General features: G+C 42.3%; 1 protein-coding gene across 12 annotated transcripts in view; it reads left to right on the forward strand.

The window, feature by feature from the left end:
- mtss1lb (MTSS I-BAR domain containing 2b) overlaps positions 1-25,265 on the forward strand; it is a 181,351-nt gene that overhangs the window by 53,482 nt on the left and 102,604 nt on the right. For all 12 annotated transcript variants that reach the window (XM_080187226.1, XM_080187229.1, XM_080187228.1 and 9 more), the window contains exon 3: positions 4,381-4,454. In XM_080187226.1, coding sequence (XP_080043352.1) covers positions 4,381-4,454 — 74 coding nt within the window. The remainder of the gene's footprint in view (positions 1-4,380; positions 4,455-25,265) is intronic.

The raw sequence follows: 25,265 nt of genomic DNA on the forward strand, positions 1-25,265 counted from the left end.
AACATAATTAAGCTATATGTTACCACAGACTGTCACCTTGTGGCCATGTAATCCCAGTCTAGTGTATAGTGTGGCCTGAATAATTTCAGTCATTTAACCTCCTAATTACAATGTAATTCTTTTATACTCTAATATTTACTACAGTGGAGCCATCACATCGTGAGACACTCATGGCCTAACCTCCTTGATCACTTGGCGGATTTACTTTACTGTTGTACAAAGTGGAGAACTGGGACACAATCATGTTCGGCCATTTTGTTGTATATTTAAAATTTGTCAATTGTTAAATATCGCTCAGTATTTATCTGAATTCCACAAAGATGCGTCTATCTCCCATAAACAGCTCGGTTCTTTCTCCATCTGACAGTAACTCTTATACTGACCTTTTGTCCTGATTGTTTTTTGAATTAGTATCGAAGATGTCGATTTGCTGGGATCCAATCCCATTTTTCTTCGTGTGAGCCTGCAGCATATCACTGAGTGTTGGTGAGCTAGGTGGTCAAGGGAAGAATGGGTACTTACTCTAGGGAAAGAAGGGATGCAACTCCCCCAGCGTTAGCCCTCAGAAGTGGAGCTTAGCCCCAGTCTGAACCAATTGCCATGACACCACTTGGGGCAGACTCCTTGGCTGACCTTGCCACTTGACAGATCCCAAATCCTCTTTTTGCAGTTACATCAGGGAATCACTAGTCATTCCCGATAGTGTGGAAATTTTTAACCCATTGATTCAACAGCAAGGAAAGAAAAGCAAGTCACAATCTGGCAAACAACTTCCAACATGAAACCTAGCTCATGTAAAGCCAAGGCAGTTTTATGAATCTGCTAATCAGAAGGTAGTGTTTACTGTCACAGAGGCAGCTCCTGTCCACCCCCACTGTTGAGGCTGGTCATGTATTCAGTCCTGCTCCCCTAGTCTTTCTGTATTGATTTCTCTAATGATGAGGGCAATGACAGAGCCAGCTCGTTTATGAGCCCCATCTCCAATCATTTTTATGTCAGGCAGCTTGGCTTTGGAAGGCCACCATCATTTAGTGCCAATCTTCAGATTCTGAGTTCATTTCATTCTTAACGGGGTTTTTCCAACTGGGTAATTTGGCATTCCCCAGTTATGAGCTAAATCTTGAGGGAAGGCATCAGAGCCTGGCCTAGCATGACCCATTGTTTGCCCAATTCCATTCTCATCTTAGTCCCACGCCTCTGTATCCCAAGCAGAGGTCATGATCACAGTCCAAAGGTGCGGTTTGTATGGGTTGGCAGTGGAAGCCTGGCTGCTTCCAATCTCTAGCCCCAGGGGATAACTGAGGCCAACTCTAATGTCCCTAGCTCAGGAAGAACCAGCACCTTCAGGTGGCAACTGAATAGAACTGTAGCAGATAAGTGAGTCACTAGTGGATATAAGCCATAGGTGACCAATGTCCTTACCCCACTGGCATTGAGATTCTGACCCAGCGAGCTGGTTTAAACCATCCTGTCTGTATTAGTAAATGTTGCTGCAAAGGGAGACACGTTGCTGAAGCTTTTCATCTTGTGCTCATCCGGACAAATACAAGAATGCCAAATTTCAAATGACCATTTCTACCACAGGAGAAAAGGGCAGTAATTGACTAGTAAGTGACCTCTGATTGATTGAAGGATTGCCATAGAGAAAGCAGCAGGTTCCCCAAGCTCCTGAGTAATTCATAAAAGGTTTGAGGCTAGAACATATTCCTTTTGTTTGCAGAAAATGGATCTCTGAATATGGATGCATGTTGCTTCTAGCAAGCGTAAATGAGCCATGTTATGAGCTTGACTGAGGTTACCATTGACCAGAAACTGAAACAGACCCAGCCATGTGGATATAGTGACTAGAGGAGCAGGTCAGAGGCTTGGGTATTCTGTGGAGAGTAACTCACCACCTGACTCCCCAAAGCCTGCCCACCATCTACAAGACACAAGTCAAGAGTGTGATGGAATACTCTTCAGTTGCCTGGACAAGTGTAGCTCCGACAACACTCAAGAAGCTTGACAGCTTCTGGAACAAAACAACCTGCTTGATTAGTACCGTATCCTCAGATATCCGCCTTCTGCATTACTGCTGCATAGTGGCAGCAGTGTGTACTATCTACAAGATGCACTACTGGAACTTATCAAGGGTCTTTAGGCAGCACCTTCTAAACCCACGACCACTTCCATCTGCTACACGAGTAGCAGATACCTGGGAACACCACCACCACCAAGCTCCCCTCCAAGCCACTCACCATCATGACTTGGAAATATATCACCGTTCCTTCACTGTCACTGGATCAAAATCGCTCTCTAACAGCACAGTGGGTGTACCTACATGACAGGGACTACAGCAGTTCAAGAAGGTGGCTCACCACCACCTTCTCAAGGGCAGTTAAGGATGGGCAATAAATACTGACCTAGCCAACAAGGCCCACATTCTGTAAATGAATAAAAGAATGATCTTTGTTTTGTTGTTCAGGTAGCTATTCATGTATTCAGCATTGTTCAGCAAGTACTTTCTCCATGGCAACACCTCGGCCATTCAGAATTGACTTTCCAAACAATCCATGTCCCATTTCCCTGTAGTATAAATTGTTGTGATCAATTGAAATTTGGTATTCTTGCATTTGTCTTGATGAGCACAAGACAGAAAACTTCAGCAACATACCTGTCTTTTTGAGCATGTTACGGCTCGACATGGAGGGGCTGAGAGTGGCAGGGGTGAGTGGAAAGGGCAAACTGCATTCTGCTACCTTGCCTCTGGCAGGCATTCAGCCACTGCCAAGTTAGCAAAGTAAAAGGAAGCAATGAGAAAATACATCTCCCCACCCCACCCATTCCCCACTCTGCTGTCAGAGCTTCACCCAGCCTCAGCAGCATTCCCCTCCCGACCACACCATGACGGAAGCAGAATTTCACTTCATCTTACGAACAGGAAGTGGAGAATCTTAGGAGTAGGAAGTGGAGAATCTTAGGAGTAGGAAGTGGAGAATCTTAGGAGTAGGAAGTGGAGAATCTTAGGAGTAGGAAGTGGAGAATCTTAGGAGTAGGAAGTGGAGAATCTTAGGAGTAGGAAGTGGAAAATCTTAGGAGTAGGAAGTGGAGAATCTTAGGAGTAGGAAGTGGAGAATCTTAGGAACAGGAGGTGGAGAATCTTAGGAGTAGGAAGTGGACAATCTTAGGAATAGGAAGTGGACAATCTTAGGAACAGGAGGTAATTAGTTCCCTTCAACCTGCTCCATCTCTCTGAGACCAGGGCTGATGTGTATCTTAACCATGTCTATTCACCGTGGTTTTGAAACTGTTTATCATTGCAGCAAGGTTGTTAAAGATTTGTCAGTCTGTTTTGAAATTTTTCAGTCAAGTCCCGAGCTCAGTAGTTTTTGGTCAAGGAAAAAGAGCTCCAGATATCCACAGTGTTTTGTACCATCATTCCTGAATAGCCTCCTCTAATCTGAAGGTCATGCTCTCTTCTGGATGCTCCATTAGAGGAAATAGCTCCTCTCTTATCTGCATGATCAGCATCTTTGATCATCCTAAATACCACAATTAAATCACTCCTTAATCTTCTATACTCAAGGGAAGAGAAGCCCAATTTATGCAAGTAGTCCTTAATCAGTTAATCTCTTTAACCCTGGTATCCTTCCTGATGAACCCATGTGTACTCCTTCCAATCCCGTTGTATCCTTCCTGAGGTGTGGTGGGCAGAGATTTATCTCTCTGTAACATATTTTCCTTTTGTATTTGAGCCTCTTTTCAATAGACTAACATTCCACTAGAATGAGGTGCAGAAACTGGCCGTTCATCTCATAGCCTATGTTTATGCTCCACACAAGCCTCCTCCCACCCTATCTCAATCTCACCCGGTCAGCATGTCCTCCCCTCCCCTCCCCTGTCCCCCATGTACTTACTCAGCTTTCCTGTCAATTTATTCGAGCTGTCTCAATCACTTGATGTGGCTGAGAGTTGCTCATCCTAACCAATTGCAGAGTAAGAGAGACTTAGGGAATCTATAATCTAATTGAGGGGTTTGGATGCTTTATATCTAGAATAATTGTTAGATTTATTGGTGCCTATCTCATTATGTTAATCTTTTAAATTATTTAATGTTCTGTCTATGAACTTTTGGTGATATCTTTATGGGGACTCCCTAAGTCTCTCTCCTGTCCTCTGGGCACTAGCTTACCCCAACAGGGATCCTGTTGCCTTTTTCTCAGGGAGATGACCAACTAAGGAACAAGTCTGGTGCATCTTTGCGCCTACTGGGGGTTGGTTTGAAAAGGCACCAACTCGCTCCACAGATATCAGGAGAGGGAGCAGGGAGGAAGTTCACTCTTACAAATATGTCATCATTAGCTAATCTCTTCCTAACACCGTTTTCTCTCTCTGTGTCAGGACAACTGTGCTAGCTGCAGCTGCATTCTTGGATGCATTTCAAAAAGTGGCAGACATGGCGACAAACACACGAGGTAGGAAACACTGGAATGACCCAAACAGCTCTGAATGTCTCATTAGGAACCCTGTGATTTCACTCTGGGCGCTGGCTCTGTTGATTCATGCTGGAGCAATCATGGTTCTCCAAAGTTGATGATCAGTTTCTCAATATACCCAATATGCAGGGATTTCTACAACGAATAATGTAATCTAATCCAGGGGTTCAGATGTTTTATATATAGAATAATGGCTACCTGGGAGTGAGTTACAAACTGGAATCTAATTGAGGGGTTCAGATGGGGTTTATTTATAGAATAATGGATATCCGGGATTGAGTCACAGACTGGAATCTAATCGAGGGATTCAGGTGGTTTATATATAGAATAATGGATACCTGGGAGTGAGTTACAGACTGGAATCTAATCGAGGGGTTCAGGTAGTTTACTTATAGAATAATGGATACCTGGGAGTGAGTTACAGACTGGAATCTAATCGAGGGGTTCAGATAGTTTACTTATAGAATAATGGATACCTGGGAGTGAGTTACAGACTGGAATCTAATCGAGGGGTTCAGATGGTTTATATATAGAATAATGGATACCTGGGAGTGAGTTACAAACTGGAATCTAATCGAGGGGTTCAGATGGTTTATATATAGAATAATGGATACCTGGGAATGAGTTACAGACTGGAATCTAATCAAGGGGTTCAGATGATTTGTATATAGAATAATGGACAGCCGGGAGCGAGTTACAGGCTGGAATCTTAGTGAGGGGTTCAGATGATTTATATTATGGATATCTAAAGTGTAGCTTCAAATTGAATCTGAGAAATATGCAGCGTTCAGAATGATGATGAGATTATTCAATATGGAAAATGCTAAAAATAAATATTGCTGTCAGTCTCATGTGCTCCAAGTGTACATTCTTGAAAATTGAAGAGGATTTCCCAATACTGCCTCAGAAAAACCTCACCTCGTTCAGTGTGTGAAAGGCAGATTGTTATTGACACTACCATAGAAACCTGTGTATATGTGGAAGCTCATCATACTGAATCAGGGCTTCAGAGCATTGTGTTACTAGATGATTGTGTCCAGTTCTATGATGGGTTTGCCATTTAGTCCATTGCCCAGGTGATGAGCTGCATGATTGATATACTTATTCTTTTAGCTGTGTCTTGACTTATCCCTGTGTTGGTCAGAACAATAGATGTTTCTGTGCATCCACAATGAGGGGTAATTTAAAAGTGGTTGAATTGCACAAGCCTTGTTTATTCTCTTTTACTGATGGTATTTGATTAGATCTGTATTGTGTTGAGGAACTTGCAAAGCTTTGACACATTTAGGTAAACTGCATAATGATAGGGTCAGTGTTTTCCCCTGCTCTTGAGTTGATCAGACCAAGATAAGTCACTGAGTGTCCAGTGAGGCTTAGTTAGAATGTGAAATCTTTAAATCTTTGAAAACAGAAAGAAGATGCATGGCTTTATGTTGACACTTGACTTCTTTTCAGGTTGGGAGAGAGCTTAAAATGGAGTCGACCTTTTGTATGTGTGAGTCTCCTTATATTCCAGGTCCAATTATGGTTGTGAAAGGAGCAGAGGATTCATCAATAGGGGTTAAATCATGTATACATACACACAAATTAGTAGCAGGAGAGGCCATTTAGCCCTTCAGCCTATTCCGCCGTTCAATAAGATCATGGCTCCAAGTCTGCGTTCATGCTTACCTCCAGAAATGTTTGATTCCCTGTTGGTCAAGAATCTATCCACCTCTGCCTTAAAGATTTTAAATGACCCTGCTTCCACCTCTCTGAGGATGAAAGTTCCACAGACTCGTGACCCTCAGAGAAAAAAACATTCTCCTCATTCCCAACTTAAATGGGAGACCCTTTATTTTTAAAATCTGTCCCCAAGATCTGGTCTCTCCCACAACAGCAAACATGTTCTCAGGATCCTTTCTGTAAGCATCTTAGAATATTATATGTTTCAATAAGATTACCTCTCATTCTTCTTAACTCCAGCGATATACATCCAAACTTTCCTCACAAACTAATCCTTTTATTCCAGGAATCAGTCAATTGAACCTTCTCCAAACTGCCAATAATGCAATTACATCCTTTCTTTTTTTTAAAGGAGACTAAAACTGTATACAGTGTTCCAGATATCTCACTGATGCCCTGTACAACTGTAGCAGAACATTTCTACTTGCATACACCATTCACCTTCCATTTGCCTTTTTAATCACTTGCTGTACCTACATACTAATATGTTGTGATTCCTGTATCAGGAAATTCAGATACTTCTGTCCTTGTGAGTTCTGCAAGCTTCCTCCATTTAAATACTATACTATTTTTATATCCTTCCTGCCAAAGTGGAAAGCTTTTTCCCACATTATGTTCCCTTTGCAAACTTTATGCCCACTCACTTAACCTTTCTAGATCCCTTTGGAGAATCCCTATGTGCTCTTCACAGCTTACTTTCTATATTTATGTCATCAGCAAATTTTGCCACAATACATTCAATCCATATCACCAATCTAGACTGCAAATAGCTGAGGGCCCAGCACTGATCCCTGTGGCACTCCACTTGCCACATCCTGTCAACCTGAAAATCGCCCACTTATGCCTCCTCTTTATTTACTGTTGGCTAACCAATCCTTTATCTGTATTAATATGTTAACCCCTAAACCACACATGGAAGTGGCATAGTGGCAAAGTGGTTAGCACTGCTGCCTCACAGCCCCAGGGACCCAGGTTCGATTCGCCACTTAGGTCACTGTCTGTGCGGAGTCTGCACATTCTCCCTGTGTCGGTGTGAGTTTCCTCCAGGTTTCCTCCCACAGTCCGAAAGACTGGTTAGGTGCATTGGCCATGCTCAATTCTCCCTCGGTGTACCCGAACAGATACCGGAATATGGCGACTAGGGGATTTTCATAGTAACTTCATTGACATGTTAATATAAGCCTACTTGTGATACTAATAAATAAACTTCAAACTTTAAGAATCCCTACAGTGCAGAAAGAGGTGATTCAGCCCATCGAGTCTATATCAATCCTTCAAAAGAGCATTCTGTCTAAGGCCCACCTGCCGCCCTATCCCCATAATCCCACACATTTACCATGGCCAATCTGCCTAACCTGCACATCTTTGGACTGAAAGGGGAAACTGGAGCACCTGGAAGAAATCCACACAGACATAGGGAGAATGTGCAAACTCCACACAGTCACCCAAGGCTGGAATCAAACTTGGGCCCCTGGTGCTGTGAGATAGCATAGTGGTTAGAACTATGCTATTGCGCCATCTGTGAGCTCTTGTTTTCTGTAGTAACCTTTGATGAAGCACCTTGTCAAGAAATCCAACTATGCTATATCTATAGGTTCCCCTTTATCCACTTTGCTTGTTACTTGCTCAAATAATTCTAATAAACATTTTTCCCCTTTACAAAACCATGTTGACTCTGCCTAATTACATTGAGACTGTTGAAGTTCTCCATTCTCCTTAATAATAGATTTTAGCAATTCCCTATGACAATGTCAGGCTAACTGGCCTGTAACTTCCTGTCTCCATCTATTCTTGAATAGAGGAGTTACATTGAACCTTTCCATGGAAAATCAAAACCAATGCATCTGCTATCTCAGCAGCCATTTCTTTACACATGCAAAAGATGAAGCCCATCAGGACCTGGGGACTTAGTTCACGGGGTGGTACAGTAGCACAGTGGTTAGGACTGCTGCTTCACAGCGCCAGGGACCTGAGGTTCAATTCCTGACTTGGGTCACTGTCTGTGTGGAGTTCGCACATTCTTCGTGTGTCTGCATGGATTTCTTCTGGGTGCTCTGGTTTCCTTCCACACTCTGAAAGACGGGCTGTTAAGTGCATTGACTTGAACAGGCGCCAGAGTGTGGTGACTAGGGGAATTTCACAGTAACTTCATTGTAGTGTTAATGTAAGCCTTCTGACTAATGAATAAACTTTACTTAATTTTCTCAGTACCCTTTCCCAGGTGATAATTATTTAAAGTTACGCCCTCCCTTTCACCTCTTGATTCTGTTATTTTCCTGGATGTTATTTGTATCCTCAAAATATTCCATTCAACTGCCATTTCCTTACTTTACACTAACAATTACCAGACTCTTTCTCCAGAGGGCCAATGCTCATTTTACTTCTATTTTCCTTTTGAAATGTCTATAGAACCTATCTGATTTTACTATTTCTAGCTATCTTTCTCTCATACTCAAATTTTCCCTCAATATTCTTTTCATGATTCTTTGTTTCTTATATTATGCCCAATCTTCTGACTTGCCATGAATCTTTAAAATTGTATGTTTTTTCCCCCAATTTGATTACCTTTCACTTCCTTAGTTAGCACAGATGGTGCGTTCTTCCCTTGGAGTCTTTCTTTCTTTGCTGAGTGTTATGAAATATCTCCTTAAATGTCTGCCGCTGCAACTCGACTGATGAACCCCTCAACCTAATTCCCCATAATCTCCTAATGGCCCTTATTTAAGTTTAAAGCATTAGTCTTAGGTTCACTCTTCTCTCCCTCCCATAAATTGAATGCAAAACTCAATCCTATTATGCTCACTGCTACCTTTATTTTTTTTAACTATGAGGAACTAATTGATCTGCCTTGTTGCATGTTACCAGATCTAGAATAGCCTGCTGTTTGGTTGATTCTAGAATATACTGCTTTAAAAAACTATTGTAAAACACTCTTATCTACTCATAGTCGAGGTGACCCTTGCCCATTAGATTTGTGTAATCTATATATAGATTAAATCACCCATGATTAACACTGTATTTTAGACACAAGCCCCCCACTATTTGCTCCTGTATATCACATCCTACAGGGTAGTTACTGTTAGGAGACCTACATGTGAACCCCACAAGTGACTTTTTACCTTTACTATCTCTGCCCAAGTTGACATGACACATTGATCTTATGAACCAAGACCATTCCTCTCTATTGTACGATTGTCATCTTAATTAAGAAGCTGTCCTCCACCATTTGCTTGGTTCCTGTCCTTCAAGTGTAATGTATCCTTGAAAGTTCAGGCCCTGGTCTTTGTCATCTTGGAGCCATGTCTCTGTAATGATTATCAGATCATACCTATTTATTTCTATGTGAGCTGTCAATTAATCTGTTTATTTACAAATGCTATTTGGTACAGACCCTTTAGTTCTTTTTTTTACTATTTTTGCAATCTCCAGCCTTATCTGCTAGCTCATTCTTTGATTTGTACACTCTGTCCTGTCTTTTCATGCTCTGATCATCATTTCCTCCTTTGCAACCTTGATCTTGTGTCTTGCCCTCTCTCTTTAGCTTATCACATCTTTCCACTTGACCTCACCCACAGTCCTTAGTTTAAGACTCCTTTATCATCATCATAGAATCCCTACAGTGCAGAAGGAGGTCATTGGGCCAATTGAGTCTACACTGACTACAATCAGACCCAGGCCCTATCACTGTAACCCCACGTATTTACTCTGCTAATTCCCCTGACACTAAGGGGCAATTTAGCATGGCCAGTCAACCTAACCTGCACATCTTTGGACTGTGGGAGGAAACTGGAGCACCCAGAGGAAATCCAAGCAGACACGAGGAGAATGTGCAAACTCCACACTGTGACCTGAGGCCGGAATTGAACCTAAGTCCTCGCGCTGTGAGGCAGCAGTACTAACCACTGTGCCACCCCAAACATATGACCTCTGAAGGATCTGCCAATCTTAATAAAATCGCAAAGGCTAGGAGAATCTAGTGAGAATTCAAGAATTGCTGCTTGGCTTTGGGAGAATTTTAATGTGTTTTTTATATTAATAGGGGCCTCACCAAGCCCCACTGAGAGGTGGTGTCGTGAAAGGAAAAGGAAATAAGAAATATCTTTCACGTTTCTCAGGTGTGCCAAGGGACTTCCAGCTGATAGAGAGTGTTTGTAGTGTCGGTACTGTTGTTTTGCAGCTTAACACAGTATCCAGAATGTATATAGCCAGATCCCACAACAGCAAACAAGATAAACCATCACTTAATCTGCTTGTTGGTTGGGCAAGTAGCCATTAATCAGGTGGCCTCCTTGCTCCTCTTCCAAATAAAACAGTAGGATCCTGTAGATGCATCTCAACAAAATGAGGGACACCACCAGTGATTAGGTAATGGGTGTTTAAAAAAAACACATACTTCAAGACACTTGGAGATCAAGATGCTGCTATCCCTCAACATCACTGCTGAGTAAAGTCTGGTTTTGAGGCTGACAAGCTTCAGGGAGCTCTAATAAGTCATTGGACCCATCTGAGCAATAGTTTGTATTTATATAGTGTCTTTAGGATAGCAAATGTTCCAAGGGGAGCATTTCCAAACCAAATTTGACACTGAGATAAAGAAGATTTTTCAACAGTTGACCAGTTTGATCAGATTGGCTTCATACAGCAATGGAAAAGATGAGCGAGAGGAAAGTGGTCTAACAAGGGAATTGCAGAGCATGGGCGATCTATCATTAGCGGAGCAATGAAGAATTGAGGTAAGAGGGTGGTGTAATGATCTCAGAAGATTGAGTGGGCTGCAGATTCCAGAGATAGGGAGGAGTAAGGCCGTAGAGGGATTTGAAGACATGAATAAGAATTTTAAAAGTAAACCATGGCTGGTCAGGGAGCCAGTGTCGATGAGTGGGTGAATGAGCAAGTTGGGGTAAGGATCGCAGAGCAACACAAAACACAGGTATTAAAGATGAATACATTAAGCTGCAGTTGGAGTTGTGTGTATAGGTCTAGGTATCTCCTTATAAGAATATAAATGTAATTTGAAAAACATGTGTTTTGGAGAAAAATCCTCTGATGTTATGAGGAGAGGCTTGAGAATTGAGAGTTCTCTTTGCCAGTGATTGAAGGGTGACCTGATAGAGGCCTTCAACGTCATGAAGCCTTTGGGGAATGTGGTCAGCTAACAGCAGCAGGAATGCACAGCTTAAAATGGGGACAGAATGGAACTTGATGGTGAAGAAATGCTTGCAACAGATGGGGTGGTTTAAATGCAGAATTTTCTGCCACTAAATGTTGTTGCAGCTAGAGTTCATTGATTCTTCTCGGAGGGAGTTACTTGGAAAAGATGACTATTAAATGGTTTCCACTGTCTCAACTGACAGATCAGCACTCCTTCCATCTAGCATGGGAGTGCCACTCTGGATAAGGTGCTGAAGTATCCAGCGTGCGATCTGAACATGCAGATCTCTGCCTCAGAGAGAGGTAGTGTGCTACCCACTGAGTCATAGCTGACAAAGGACTCCACAGACTTGCCCACCTGAGATGTTCTGTCATTCTGAAGTGTTTCAGGAAACCTCTTGCTCCAATCTGTCTAATTCAGATGGAAGTCTCCATCCTCTTTTTTTTAATTTCTTGGTCTCAATTTTCCTCCCCCGTGTTCTTGGTGATTGCTGAGGGTATGTCAGGAGTTGGTGCAGATGCATGTGACTATTGTTAAACTGGTTACATGCTGGAAATCATGATGTGGCAATGCTGGAGTTGGACTGGGGTAAACACAGTAAGAACTCACTCAACACCAGGTTAAAGTCCACCAAGTTTATTTAATAGTGGGTTTACTGTCAAATAAACTTGTTGGACTTTAACCTGGTGTTGTGAGACTTCTTACTACATGCTGAAAACCATAGAAGCAACAGTCTGTAAGAAAGTAGGTCAGATTGTTTGCAAGGCAGTGGCACTATCTTCTGTTCTCTAGATGTGAGCATGCTTCAAGAGAACTGTTCTGGCCAATTTGCTCTGCTCCTAATTGGCAGCGTGTTGCACTTCTACATTGTAGATTGTCCTGAATGACTTTACCCTTCAAATGACAACAAATTTCCAAATGTGATTGTCACAATGTGAGATTACCTGAATGTGGAATTTGCCAACATTTTCCACTGCTGAAGAATCAGGAGTCGCGATGGAGGGTTCTTTTTAAAGATTATTTATTATTGCCACAAGTAGGCTTACATTAACATTGTAATGAAGCTACTGTGAAAACCCCCCAGTTGCACACTCCGGCGCCTGTTCGAGGGAGAATTTAGCATGGCCAGTGCACTCAACCAGCATGTCTTTCGGACTGTGGGAGGAAACGGAACACCCGGAGGAAAACCATGCAGACATGGGGAGAACGTACAAACTACATACAGACAGTGACCCAAGCTGCGAATCAAACCCAAGTCCCTGGCACTGAGGCAGCAGTGCTAACCACTGTGCCACCGTGCCTTTCTTAGCTACCATGAAATCTTTCTATTAACACCTGAGTGAGAGAAAGCACCAAAAAGGGCAGGAATTGCAAGCACTATCCTCAAATGTGTCAGAAATAATGATCGGTGGATGAAAAGAAGTACTTGAGTTGTCTCCTGGGAAATTGCTGTCAATCATGCGAGAGTTGGGAGGAATCCACTGGATCCACTACAGTTTGCCTACCGCTGCAACAGGTTCACACCAGACACCATATACCTGGCTCTGCACTCAATGCTGGAACACTTAGACAATAAAGACACCTATGTTAGAATCCTATTTATCGACTACAGCTCAGCCTTCAACACCATTATTCCTATGAAAGTCACCTCCAAACACTGTGGCCTGGGCCTCGGCTCCTCCCTCTGCGACTGGATCCTGAACTTCCTAACCCACAGACCACAATCAGTAAGGATAGGCAACAACACTTCCTCTATAATCATCCTCAACACCAGTGCTCTACAAAGCTGTGTTCACAGCCTCCTACTACTTATACATCTATGACTGTGTGGGCAAATTCCCCTCCAACTCAATTTTCAAGTTTGCTGATGACACCACCGTAGTGGTCAGATCTCAAGCAATGTTGAAACAGAGTACTGGAATGAGGTAGAGAATCTGGTAAACTGGTGCGGCAACAATAATCTCTCCCTCAATGTCAACAAAACAAAGGAGATTGTCATCAACTTCAGGAAGGGTAAAGAGAACATGCCCCTGTCTACATCAATGGGGATGAAGTAGAAAGAGTTGCGAGCTTCAGGTTTTTAGGTATCCAGATCACCAACAACTTGTCCTGGTGCCCCCATGCCAACACTATAGTTAAGAAAGCTCACCAATGCCTCTACTTTCTCAGAAGACTAAGGAAATTTGGCTTGTCAGCTACAACTCTCACCAGCTTTTACAGCATTCTTTCTGATTGTATCACAGCTTGGTATGGCTCCTGGTACGGCTTGTGTCCAACATCAAGGCACAGTTAACACAGTGACATAATTTCTACATAACATGCGAATCAGTCTGAGTATCTAGATCTATCGGGATAGTTCAGATGTTATTTATTATGTCATCATTCAGCCAAAAGGCACATCTAAATATGGTTATTTGAACAAAATGAATGACTTGCATTTGTAGGGCATTTTTCATGGCCACAGCATGTCTTTCAGCACTTTTCAGCAATGAAATACTCCTGCTGTAATGTGGGAAACACAGCATCCAATTTGTGTGCAGCAAAGGTCTAATCATCCTGGTTGAGGAATGACAGTTGGCCTGGAGGTTGGGAAGATCTCCCTTCCCAATCCTTGAGTTGTGCTTTGGGATCTTTTCCAGCTCAGTGGGCACACAGAACTTCAGCCTAAGCATTCATCCAAATGGCAACACCTCTGACAGTGCAACATCCCCTCATTACTGCACTGGACCCACATGGATTTTACGTGTTTATGTCTGTAGAGTTGGACTTGAACCTTTCTGACTTCGCATTGAGAGTACTGACCATTGAGCCACTGAATCCTAGTTGGGGGAGTCACTGGACTAACAACCTAGAGCCACTGAATCCTAGTTGGGTAATGTCACTGGACTAGCAACCTAGAGTTCCAGTCTAATGCTCTGTGAGACATGGGTTCAAATCCCACTACGTTAGCTGGTGAAATTTAAATTCAATTAATAAAATCTGGAATATAAAACTCATCTCAATAGTGGTGAACATGAAACTATCAATGATTTGTGTTAAAAAGCCAATCTAGTTCTCTATTGTCCTCCTTTAAGGAGGGAAATCTGCCATCCTTATCCTCTCTGGCCTACATGTGACTCCCAAATAGGCACCTCAGCACCTTGCTGGTGACATCCACATCCAGTTAAAAGAGTATAGAACTTAGTGATAAAGTCCATATCTTTGACACAATCATGAGCACATAATGTGAGCCCATGTAATTGAACCATTTAAGGTTATATAGACATGAGGCTGAGTGCCGTATTTGGCCAAATCCTTTATTTGTCAATTTTCCTAACTTTGGAACGAATTCAGAAAGAATGAAGAGGGCAATAGCAGAGATATTTTCACACAGCAACTTCTTAGCATGAGAATTACTTTACCACAAGGGGTTATTGAAGTGCAGACTATAGCATTCCTATTACAAGAGAATGCAGTATTCTTGAATACAAAAGTAGGGGGGTTGTGCTTCAGTTGTACAGGACACTGGTGAGACCACATCTGGAATATTGTGCATTGGTTGCCTTATTTAAAAGAAGGATACAAATGCATTGAAAGTAGTTTGGGGAAAGTTTATGAAATTCATACCAAGAATTCGTATGTAATCTTATGAGGAATTATTGAACAGGCTGGGCTTGTATCCGCTGGCGTTTAGAAGAATAAGAGGTGACATGACTGAAACATATAAGATCCTGAGGGTGGATGTGGAAAGGATATTTCCTCTTGTGGGAAAACCTGGAATTAGAAGGTCGCTGTTTAAAAATAAAGGGTCACCCATTCAGGATAGAGATGGAAAGATTTTTTTTCTGAGAATAGAATGTCTCTGGAACTCCTTTCCTCAAAAGGCAGTTGAAGAAGCGCCTTCGATTGTTTTTTCAGGCAAAAGTAGATTTCTTGATAAACAAGGGAATAAAGGTTAGCAGGGATAGGCAAGAGGTTACAGTTAGTTCAACCATGATCTTATTGAATAATGGAATAGGCTTGAAGGGTGGCCTCCTACTTCTAGTTTGTATGCTTGTACATGTATTTGTTAGGAAAGAATGTAAAACGATGCAAGGGGGAAGGGCCAGAGTTGCAATTAAACAACTCCAGTCAGAGAGATGTTACCATGTCAATACTGTGCACTATTGATTCTACACTTCTCTCTAGGAACAGTCTGAGATTCAGTCAGTCTGTTCATAACTTTGGCACTATATTTGATCAAGAGGTGAGTTCTGACCTCATCATACCTGTGCCATCATTAAGATCACTATTTCCACTTCCGTAACATTGGCCAACTACACCCCGGCCTCTACTCATCAGCTGTTGAAATCTTAATTCATGCTTTCATTATCTCTAGACTCCACTATTCCAATGCACTGCTGGCTAGTCTCCCCTCATGAGATCATCCAAAACTCAGTTACTAATGTCTTAACTCGCACCAAGTCCTATTCCCCTGTCACTTTTATTTCCTAATCTTCACTGATTCCCAGTCAAACAACTTCTTGATTTTAAAATCCTCCTTGTTTTTAAATCCCTTCATGGTCTCACCTCTCCCTAACTCTATAATCTCTTCGAGCCCTACTGAAATATCTAATTCTGGTCAGTTGTGCATACCTGATTATAATCTCTCATCATTGATTGCCACGTCTGGTTGCCCAGGTGCCAAGCTCTGAAATATTTTCCCTACACCTCACTGCCTCGCTTTCCTTCTTTAAGACATTCCTTATATTCCACCTCTTTGACCACATTTTTGGTTATCTGATCATACTATTTCCTTTAGTAGCTCAGTGCCAAACTCTATTCTATAATGCTCCTGTGCAGCACCTTGGAATGTTTCATTGCTGACAGGGGCTTTATAAATGTTCATTGTTCCTGTAATGACCTTTTTTTGATTCCCTGCTTGTTTGTTCCTTTATTTTCTCCCTCTTTCTGTATCTGACCTCTCCCCTTTTCAGATAATACATTAAAAGTATATTTGTGTTCAGGAAGGGGAAAATGGGCCACCTTCCTGCCCTGATTGATGTCCACTAATGGCTAATGTAGGTGCCAGAATCAGGATTGGCTGGATTGATTCCCCAGGGTAGAAAGTGCTGACATTGATCTGCTGGGCTCACACGTAAAGATAGGGCGCGATTCTGTACAGCCAGCAGTTGTCAGTGTAGTGCTCAGGGTGCATAGCAAGAAAAGGGCAAGGAACCCCTTCTGTCCATATACACCTCTTACTTAGAGAGGGAAGAGAGAAATTGTGCATCAGAATAGAGACAAATGGGCCACACCCAACAAAATAAAGTCACTCTGCGTTGTGTGAAATGGGAAGCAGGTTTGTGCACACAGTACAAGCCCAGTCGAGCCGATAAGAAGGCAAAACAGTTGTGGCTGGGAGTAAGCATGTTTTCAGCAGTCTCGATCAAAAGAAAGATATTTTTCCGTTTTCCAGGTAATGGGGATTGAAAATATGACTTCTCCATTCACCCTAACCAGCCAACCCATCCCAACCTTTCAAATTTACTGTATAGAATCATTGAGCAAAGAAGGAGGCCATTCAGCCCAGCAAGCCTGTGCAACCTCTTGAAGGCATTATTCAATTGGTCCCACCTCCTGCTCTTTCCTGCAGCATTTTCTTCCCAAGTATTAGTGTAAGTTAGTATTAATTCTGCTTACAACATCCCTTTAAGCAATGAATGCTAGATCATCAACCAGTCTCCTCATTGTCTTGTTCTTAAGGTGACATGGTGGCTCAGTCATTAGCACTGTTGCCTCGCAGCTCCAAAGAGCAGTGTTCGATTCGAGCCTTGGGCAAGTGTCGTGTGGAGTTTGCACATTCTCCCCGTGTCTGCATGGCTTTCCTCCCACAGTCCAAAGATGTATAGATTAGGAGGATTGGCCATGTTAAATTGCCCTATGGTATCCAAGAAAATGTTGCATGGATTGGCCATGAATAATGCGTGGTGTTGCGGGGATGGAGCAGGGGAATTGGCCTGGGTGGAGTGCTTTTTTGGAGGCCTGGTGTAGATTTAATGGGCTGAATGGTCTCCTGCACTATCGGGATTTGCAAATTTCCTTAAATCTGTGCACTTTGGTCACTGATTCTCCTGCTAGAGGAATGGTAACCCCATGTATTTACACGGTTATTTTGGCTGACACTACAGGGCAATTTAGCATGGCCAATCTACCTAACCCACACATCATTGGACTGTGGGAGGAAGCCGGGGCACCCAAAGGAAACCCTTGTGCAGACACAAGGAGAATGTGCAAACTCCACACAGACAGTGACCCAAGGCCGGAATTGAACCTAGGTCCCTGGCGCTGTGAGGCAACAGAGCTAACCACTGCGCCACTATTCCATAAATGTTTAACATCACTTGCATGGGGTTACCCACCTTCCAGGATTGGCCTGGAGTCTCAAGGAATTGAAGATCAATCTCCACCCAGGACACTACTTCGTGCGACCCTGGAGAAAAGTCAGGACAATAAAAGATAGATGTTTTGTCATTTTTATGTCTTTATCGAATAGGAATGTTGAAAATTAGGGGTAAGAAATGATGCTTGGTTGACAGTCATTATCATCCATAGGATAATGAATCTTTTTGTTTGCCAATTGGTATTGGAAGGCAGTGTATTACAAGGATGGATGTGTTGGCCAATAAATGGCTGGCACTGGCGGCGTGAGGGAGGGGGCAAGTTGTGATGAAACTTTCTGGAATATATTTAAGTTGAATGTATTTAAGTTGGCAACCCTACTTACTTACCTTATACTGGTTCAGTGTCAGCCTTTATCTGATTGCACCACTGTCTCCTAAAGACTTGGGCCGTGGAACAACGATACGATTGAACTCCAAATTACTAAGAAAAGAAAGGCCTTGTGCAGCTCAGAGATCAGCCATGATCGTAATGAACGGCAGAGCAGGCTCGAAAGGCCAGGTGGCCTCCTCCTGTTCCTATCTTCTATGTTTCTATAATTATGGTCTTGTGAAACACTTTGGGAATTTTTCTTAGACTAATGGTGCTATATAAATATAAGTTGTTGCCCTTCTGTGTCAATAAAGGTGGTGGGTTCTTGAAATTTTATTTCACCAGTGCATGGAGTGACAGGTCAATGTCTACCCTTCTCATTCCCATCTTTGATGAGCTAATGAATGCTTGATTCTATAGTGTTGCCTTTTATAGTGAGAGGCTCATTAAACGGACTTGGAATCAGCTTCCCTCACAGTGTGGCCTTGTACGATGGAGAGAGAGAAGATGGAGAAAGGAAACACACACACAAAGGCTTTTCTGGGCTGCACAAGGCCTTGCTTTTATCAGTAATTTGGAGTTCAATCGTATCCTTGTTCCATGGCCCTAGGCTTTAGGGGACAGTAGTGCAATGAGGCTTAATATTGATCATTAATGGACTACATGTGCAGTCAATTAAAAGATTGCAAAGGGGTTTTTTACTCGCTGACATAGCGAGTAATGAAGCCTTTCAGGCCCTAGTGTCTTTAAGCCCCTGGTACCTTCCCTGCTGTATGCTGCCAGCTGCCCTGAATTTGGGCAGATTCCAGATGCTGGATTCAACTCCAGAGACCCAACGTTGTCGAGTCTGCCACTTTGGTGCGGTACTGGCAGTGTGCTGCATGGCCGGAGGTGCCATCTTTGGAACAAGACAGGAACCTGAAGCTCCACCTTTGCCAGTGACTGAGAACACTAGCTTTCCAATGTCTAATGGCTAGACGTCCTTGAGTATAGACCTCAGATGGAGATAAATTCAGTATCAATGGTCAAGCAACAGCTCCCGTTGAACCCAGAGTGGACGTAATTCATCCTCGATTCTGAGGAACTGCCAAAGAAGACAAAGTACTTAATTAATGCCTTTGTTGTAGAAAAATACCTCCGAACACTTCAGATGTATCATCAATCAACATTGGAAGAGAGGTGATCTCAATGAAATGTATAAAATTCTTTGTCAGGATAGCTGCTGAGAGATTCCCCAATTCCCATGGATGGAGAATCTAGAACACAGGATGACAGTTTCAGAATAAGGTATTGGCAGTTTAGGTTTGAGACAAAGGGAAACACCTTCACTCATAATTGTGAATCTTGGGAAATCATTGTCCCAGAGTGTTGTCATTGCTCAATTGTTGAATATATTCAAGATTTCATTTGATTCATTATTGTCACATATATTGGGATACAAAGGTAATGTTTCTTGCTCACTATACAGACAAAGCATACAGTTCATAGGAGAGAAGGAATGGAAAGTGTGTGGAATAGAGTGTTACAGGCATAGCTAGCATGTAGAGAATGATCAGCTTGATATATGATAGATGCATTCAAAAGTCTGATGGCAGCAGGAAGAAGCTGTTCTTGAGTCAGTTGGTACATGATCTCAAACTTTTGTATTCTCTTCCCCAAGGGAAGAGAGTGGAAGTGCGAATGTCCGGGTGTGTGGGGTGCTTGATTTTGCGGGCTACTTTGCTGAGGCAGTGGGAAGTGTAGACAGAGTCAATGGATGGGAGGCTGGTTTGCGTAATGGACTGGGCAACATTCACAAGCGGAAGATTAACCATGGCCTATTGAATGGTGGAGCAGGTTTGATGAATCATTTGGCGCAGCGATAGTTATGAGGCTATTAAATTAAATCACATTTCTAATGTTTTCATATCCTTCCTAAAATGTGGGGCCCAGGGCTAGACACCCAGTATCAGGTTGGACAAGCAACTGAGGGGCAACTGTCTCTTCAGTTATGGAGTGCATCACACTGACGCCCACTCCATGTCCCAGAATGAGTACTGTCCAGCTAAGGGCAGTGGGTGGCAATGGGAAACAGGCAATTCAACTGAGCTTTTTTTTCTCTCATTCCGAAGGTCTACTGAAACCCCTTGTAAAAACTCCTAGCACGGAACAAATTGGAGAAATCAAATCAACCCTCCTGGCATGCCTAACTTAGTGCCTTCGTCAAATGAGACACTGGAGAAAGTTTTGTAAACAGATATTTGAGGAGCTGGTGGACATCCAGTTACTGGCTTGGCTGCTGTGTCTGTCTGAGATGTGGTAGCAATAATGTACAGCTAAATATAGAAAGCAGCTGCAGGCAGTTTACATCTGTTACAGAATTCACTGTAATTCAGATTTGGGGCTGGACGAGGGACAAATAGCTGGGGTAGATTTCATTACAACCATCTGAGGGTTAGGCCCTTCTCAGCCTGCGAGTGGGAGGGGCAGGACTGCTGGCATCTTTCAGACTCTCGCATTCGGTAACTGAATAGTTTTAGAAAGTTTCTTATTTTGCTTGTTTATTTGCAGTCCATTTCCAGTTGATCTGCTAACCATTTTAAATAAGAATCCAGCATTTCCTTTTCCCTGTCCAATGACTTTTGCCCTCGTTTTTTCATTTGAAGACAAAGAGTTCTGAGCAATCAAAATACATTTCTCCTCTTTCAAGATGTCGGCATTGAGGACTCTCGAGTCAAGCACATATTGTAATGTGCATTGCCCTCAAAGTCTACCACAGAAATATCATTAAAAAAAAGGTCTTGCGTTTTTCAGGTCTCTTATCCAATATGTCAGCAATGTTTCAACACACTTCACGTACACCACTTCACATCCAAATTAAATTACTGTTCTATTAGAGGTAAAAGCTGCAGCCATTTCCCACACAATTTATGCAGTGAGGTGACTGACCAATCAAATTTGAGCATCTCCCCCACCCCTCACCAAGCTCCAAGTTTAGGAAAATAATGCTTTACTTTGCAAGTTTCAGATAACCCTAAACCCTGATTTTTACAGAGTGCAGCAAAGTGTGATATCGGCCTCAGGATAGAGAAGACTCTCTGCTTTTTAGTTGCATGAGCCAGTGCCAGTTTCAGGCCTGATTTTCACCATTATGACAATGCATTTTTGGCTGGAAATTTTCCTGCACTCCTTGCCTATTTATGTATTTGCCAGTTTGCTGTATTGCTTCTATATCTGTTTAATCTCAGAGTAATGCAGCAATACATGTTCCAAATTCAAACAGGTTTATTCAAGTACTTCAAAATATTTCAGAACTTATAGTATATTCTACATACACGGTCACAGCTCAAGCCTGTGTCTTTTCTAAAAGCTTCTCCGTTTAGTTAACTCCCTAGCTTAGCCGGATCAAGCAATCAAGTACTGAACAAGGATCAGTCACCAGACTAACACAGTCAAACACATATCAATATAATTGAACACTACGGGCAGGATTTTTCAGCGTGTCTACCTTGAGACCAGCAATTCCATCTAAGGTCAACAGACCTTTAAATGCTCCATCAAACTTTCTTTCGACACGTGACGATTCCCCGGGTGGGAAAATTTGCTGCAACATCTTTTCCCCTTTTAACTAAAGATCTTATTTTCAATTAAATCATCCTAAAAAAAAACATGTATTCATCATTTCTTAAAGAAATAGACAAGTTGAACTGTAAGACAGAAGTAGACTTTGAGTTACCAAGGTCTTTTTGATGCTCATCAGATCTACATGTGATGTTGTATTTCTATGTGATCAACTTGCTGAGACAAATGATCAACATCACCCATGGGGACAGGAAATGTATCCTCATTATCACTGTCATCATATGTTCATCCAAGCCACTCCTCAGACTTATATTCTGAGAACTGGTAAGGTTTTTCCTGTGTCTGAGTTCTATTTATGCATCTTTAATCCATCATTCTTGCTGAAAGCTTTGTCACATTGGGGACATTGAGAGGAGCTCTCAACTGTAAGGCTGCAAATGTGGACGCGTAATATTCTGTTGCCGGAAAATTTGTCCACAGTGTGGACAAATCTGCTCCCCAGTATTTCTGTTTATATGACTGTTCAGCATAGAGTCAGTCAGACACTGATGTGTATCAGTAGAAGTCTCTGCAGGGAGAAGGAAATGCAAAACAACACATTTTACACCTCATTCTGGAATGATCTCTCGAATGTATATTTTTATGGTTCTTCTACACATTTCTGTGGGCAAATGCTTTTGCACTGCTGTATATGTGTCATACTTCACTCTTGGGAAGGAACTCTTCCATGTGTTAAATAGATGATTCTTGACCACCAGATCTTTGCGAAATGATTCAACTTAAAGCATGAAGTCCACTTTTTTTCATGAATTGGACATGTTGTGGAGATTTCCATAATTTGGGCAGTGTTTTGAAAGTATCTGACCACGCTGGGAGCACATATTGATTGCTGAGGTGTCTCTGTCCATAGGCTTGCCCAACCAGCTCACATACAAGGCTTATGTCCGTGACCCTGAGTCTAAAGATGCGTTGCTGTGTAACCTCTTTGAATCTAACATGGCAGATGTGATTCGAACTGTCAATGCTGTGACATTTTAAGTTAAATCATCTTCCTCCATGAGGAGACATTCCCTTGTTCGTGGAACTGAAATCTTAATTAATTGTCACAAACTGGCTCGTTAGTTAATGTATCAAATTTACATGTGGAAATCAATTGCCACAACACTGCCATGTGTTGTTTAATGGATTCACCATTTCTGATAGAATATGGATCATTCAATCATCACACTATTCTTTGGCCCAGAATATTTTTTGAGAGCACTTATTTTGTATCAACCATTTGATGCATTTCTGTGATTGGCTTGTATATTCACTGGTCTTCTGTTCTGAGACAGTGTACAAGGATCGCTTTCATACAGATCACTGCTGCATCTATAGACTGTCTATCCCTCTAGCGAGTAAGCAGGCCATGAACCCTGAAATCCAGTGCTGCTAGGACATGGGAAGATCTCCTAGTAGTTAAAGAAATGGTTCTAGGGGTGATAAAGCTAAAAACGTTTCTCAACCATCTTTGTTGCCAGTGTTATTATGTATTCACCAGTTTTCTGTTTATCTTAAATATCTGATTTATCTCTGAGCATTGAAGAGAATATCTTTGTTCTAAATACAAACAGATTTACTTACAATACTTCAAAGTATGTCAGACTTGCAGAATTCTCGGTACATATACTCACACGTGCCTGGGTCTTTTCTGGAAGTTTCTCTGTTTAATTAGCTCTCTAGTCCAAGTAGAGTGGACGTTATTCAGTTATCAAATTAACACAATAAAAAGCTGATCAATCAAACCTTTGAACACTACACTGCACCATTTTTGAGGCTTTGCCAATTAGTTTTACCTTCTCAAGTTTCTTCAAGTGAACTTCCTCCATTACATATGCCAGGCTGTGTAGGGCTTTGCGTCTACCTGCAGGGTCTGATTCATTGCAGTCTTGTGCAAGGGATAAACCAAATACAGCTCATGTAACAATGCTGCCAGTTGACAGGTCAGGCACTGCATCATTTTGTCACTTTCCCACAGTTATCAATCCATCTGAATTTATACATTGCATATGTCTTCTATTAATCCTCCAGTTCCATAAAAATGTTGGAAACAACAGCAATTAAGCCTTTAATGAAATAAAATGTCCCAAAATGTTTCTTTCACAGGAGCATTATCAAATAAAGGATGACCAAGCTACACAAGGAAATATTAAGCCAGACAACCCAACATTTGGTCAAAGAGGCAAGTTTTTCAAGAAGCGTCAATGATCATTGATCAAAGAATCATATAGGGCAGAAGCAGGCTATTCAGCCCATTGAGTCTGCATCAACTACAATCCCACCTAGCCCTACCCCCATAACCCCATGTATTTACCCTAGCTAGTCTCCCTGATAGTAGGATCAATTTGGCATGGCCAATCCATGTAACCAGCATGCCTTTCGGATTGTGGGATGAAACTGGAGCACCCAGAGGAAACCCACACAGATACTGGGAGAATATGCGAACTCCATGCAGAGAGCAACCCAAGCTGGGAATCGAACCAGGGTCCCTGGTGCTGTGAGGCAACAATGCTAACCACTGTGCCACTGCCGCCCTAAAGGAGGAAAACAAGACAGAGAGGCTGACGAACATGTTGTAAACTACTTTCAACTTGCTTAACGAATAGAATGAATTCAGCCTCCCTGCCCAACAAACTGGGTAAATTTTTAGTCATCCTCCTATGCTTCAGTTTAGTCGGTTACACCCAGTGTAAGTTTTCTCAGTGTGCCTTGAGGCTGCTGTGTTGCATTTTCCCAGTTACCCACTTCAGTCAGAAAGCTTTGACAGCTATTCTCTCTTTACAGCAATATTTAAGTTCTGCGCTACATTGCAACTGTTAGTAAGTGCCCTGTCCTGCCATTGTTAGATGCCATCGCCTGTACTGGGAGCGAATGTGAAATGCCCAGTTATTACCATCCATTGCACTGCTTCCTCTGCAGTGCATTGGCCCACATGGAAACAGAGAGGAAGGGGGTTGGCAGAGTTCATGGAGATGAGGTAATGCATACACTGAGTGACTTCCTCATGATAGTGATGACTGGTGATTCAATGATTGATTCCCCAGTCTCTTGGAATGATGGAAGATTTGAGCTGAAAAGCAATGGGGATTTATCCAAGCAATTCTAAGAATATTGGTTCTCTGCCTTGGACTAGCAACCCGTAGAATGTGAGATCCGTCTATAACTCAACCAGAAATCACCAGCTTTGGATTTCCATTGGTCTGTAATGTCAGTTTTGCAAGACAGTTGCAGATCTAATCCACTGAATTTTAATCCCAGTGTGAGAAGCTATCAAACTAAATTCATCAAACTTGATCATTTTTAGGTATGCTGCCAATACCATTTCCCATGGGGCTCAGAGGAATTAGCACAGAATCCTTGGGCCTTGGTGTCTTGCCCTGTATCTGCTGCCCTGCACCTTGGAGCAGTGTCAACCTATCCTGACTTCCTTTTAGCAGCCCAAGTATTAACTCAGGAGACCTATGACCAAGGATCGGTGCTGGGTCCACTGTTATTTGTCATTTATTTCAATGATTTGGATGAGAATATAGGAGGCATGATTAATAAGTTTGCTGACGATACCAAGATTGGTGACATAGTGG

Source organism: Carcharhinus amblyrhynchos, chromosome 4 (genome assembly GCF_965287045.1).
Source record: "Carcharhinus amblyrhynchos chromosome 4, sCarAmb.v2.hapA, whole genome shotgun sequence".
Classification (NCBI taxonomy): Eukaryota; Metazoa; Chordata; class Chondrichthyes; order Carcharhiniformes; family Carcharhinidae; genus Carcharhinus; species Carcharhinus amblyrhynchos.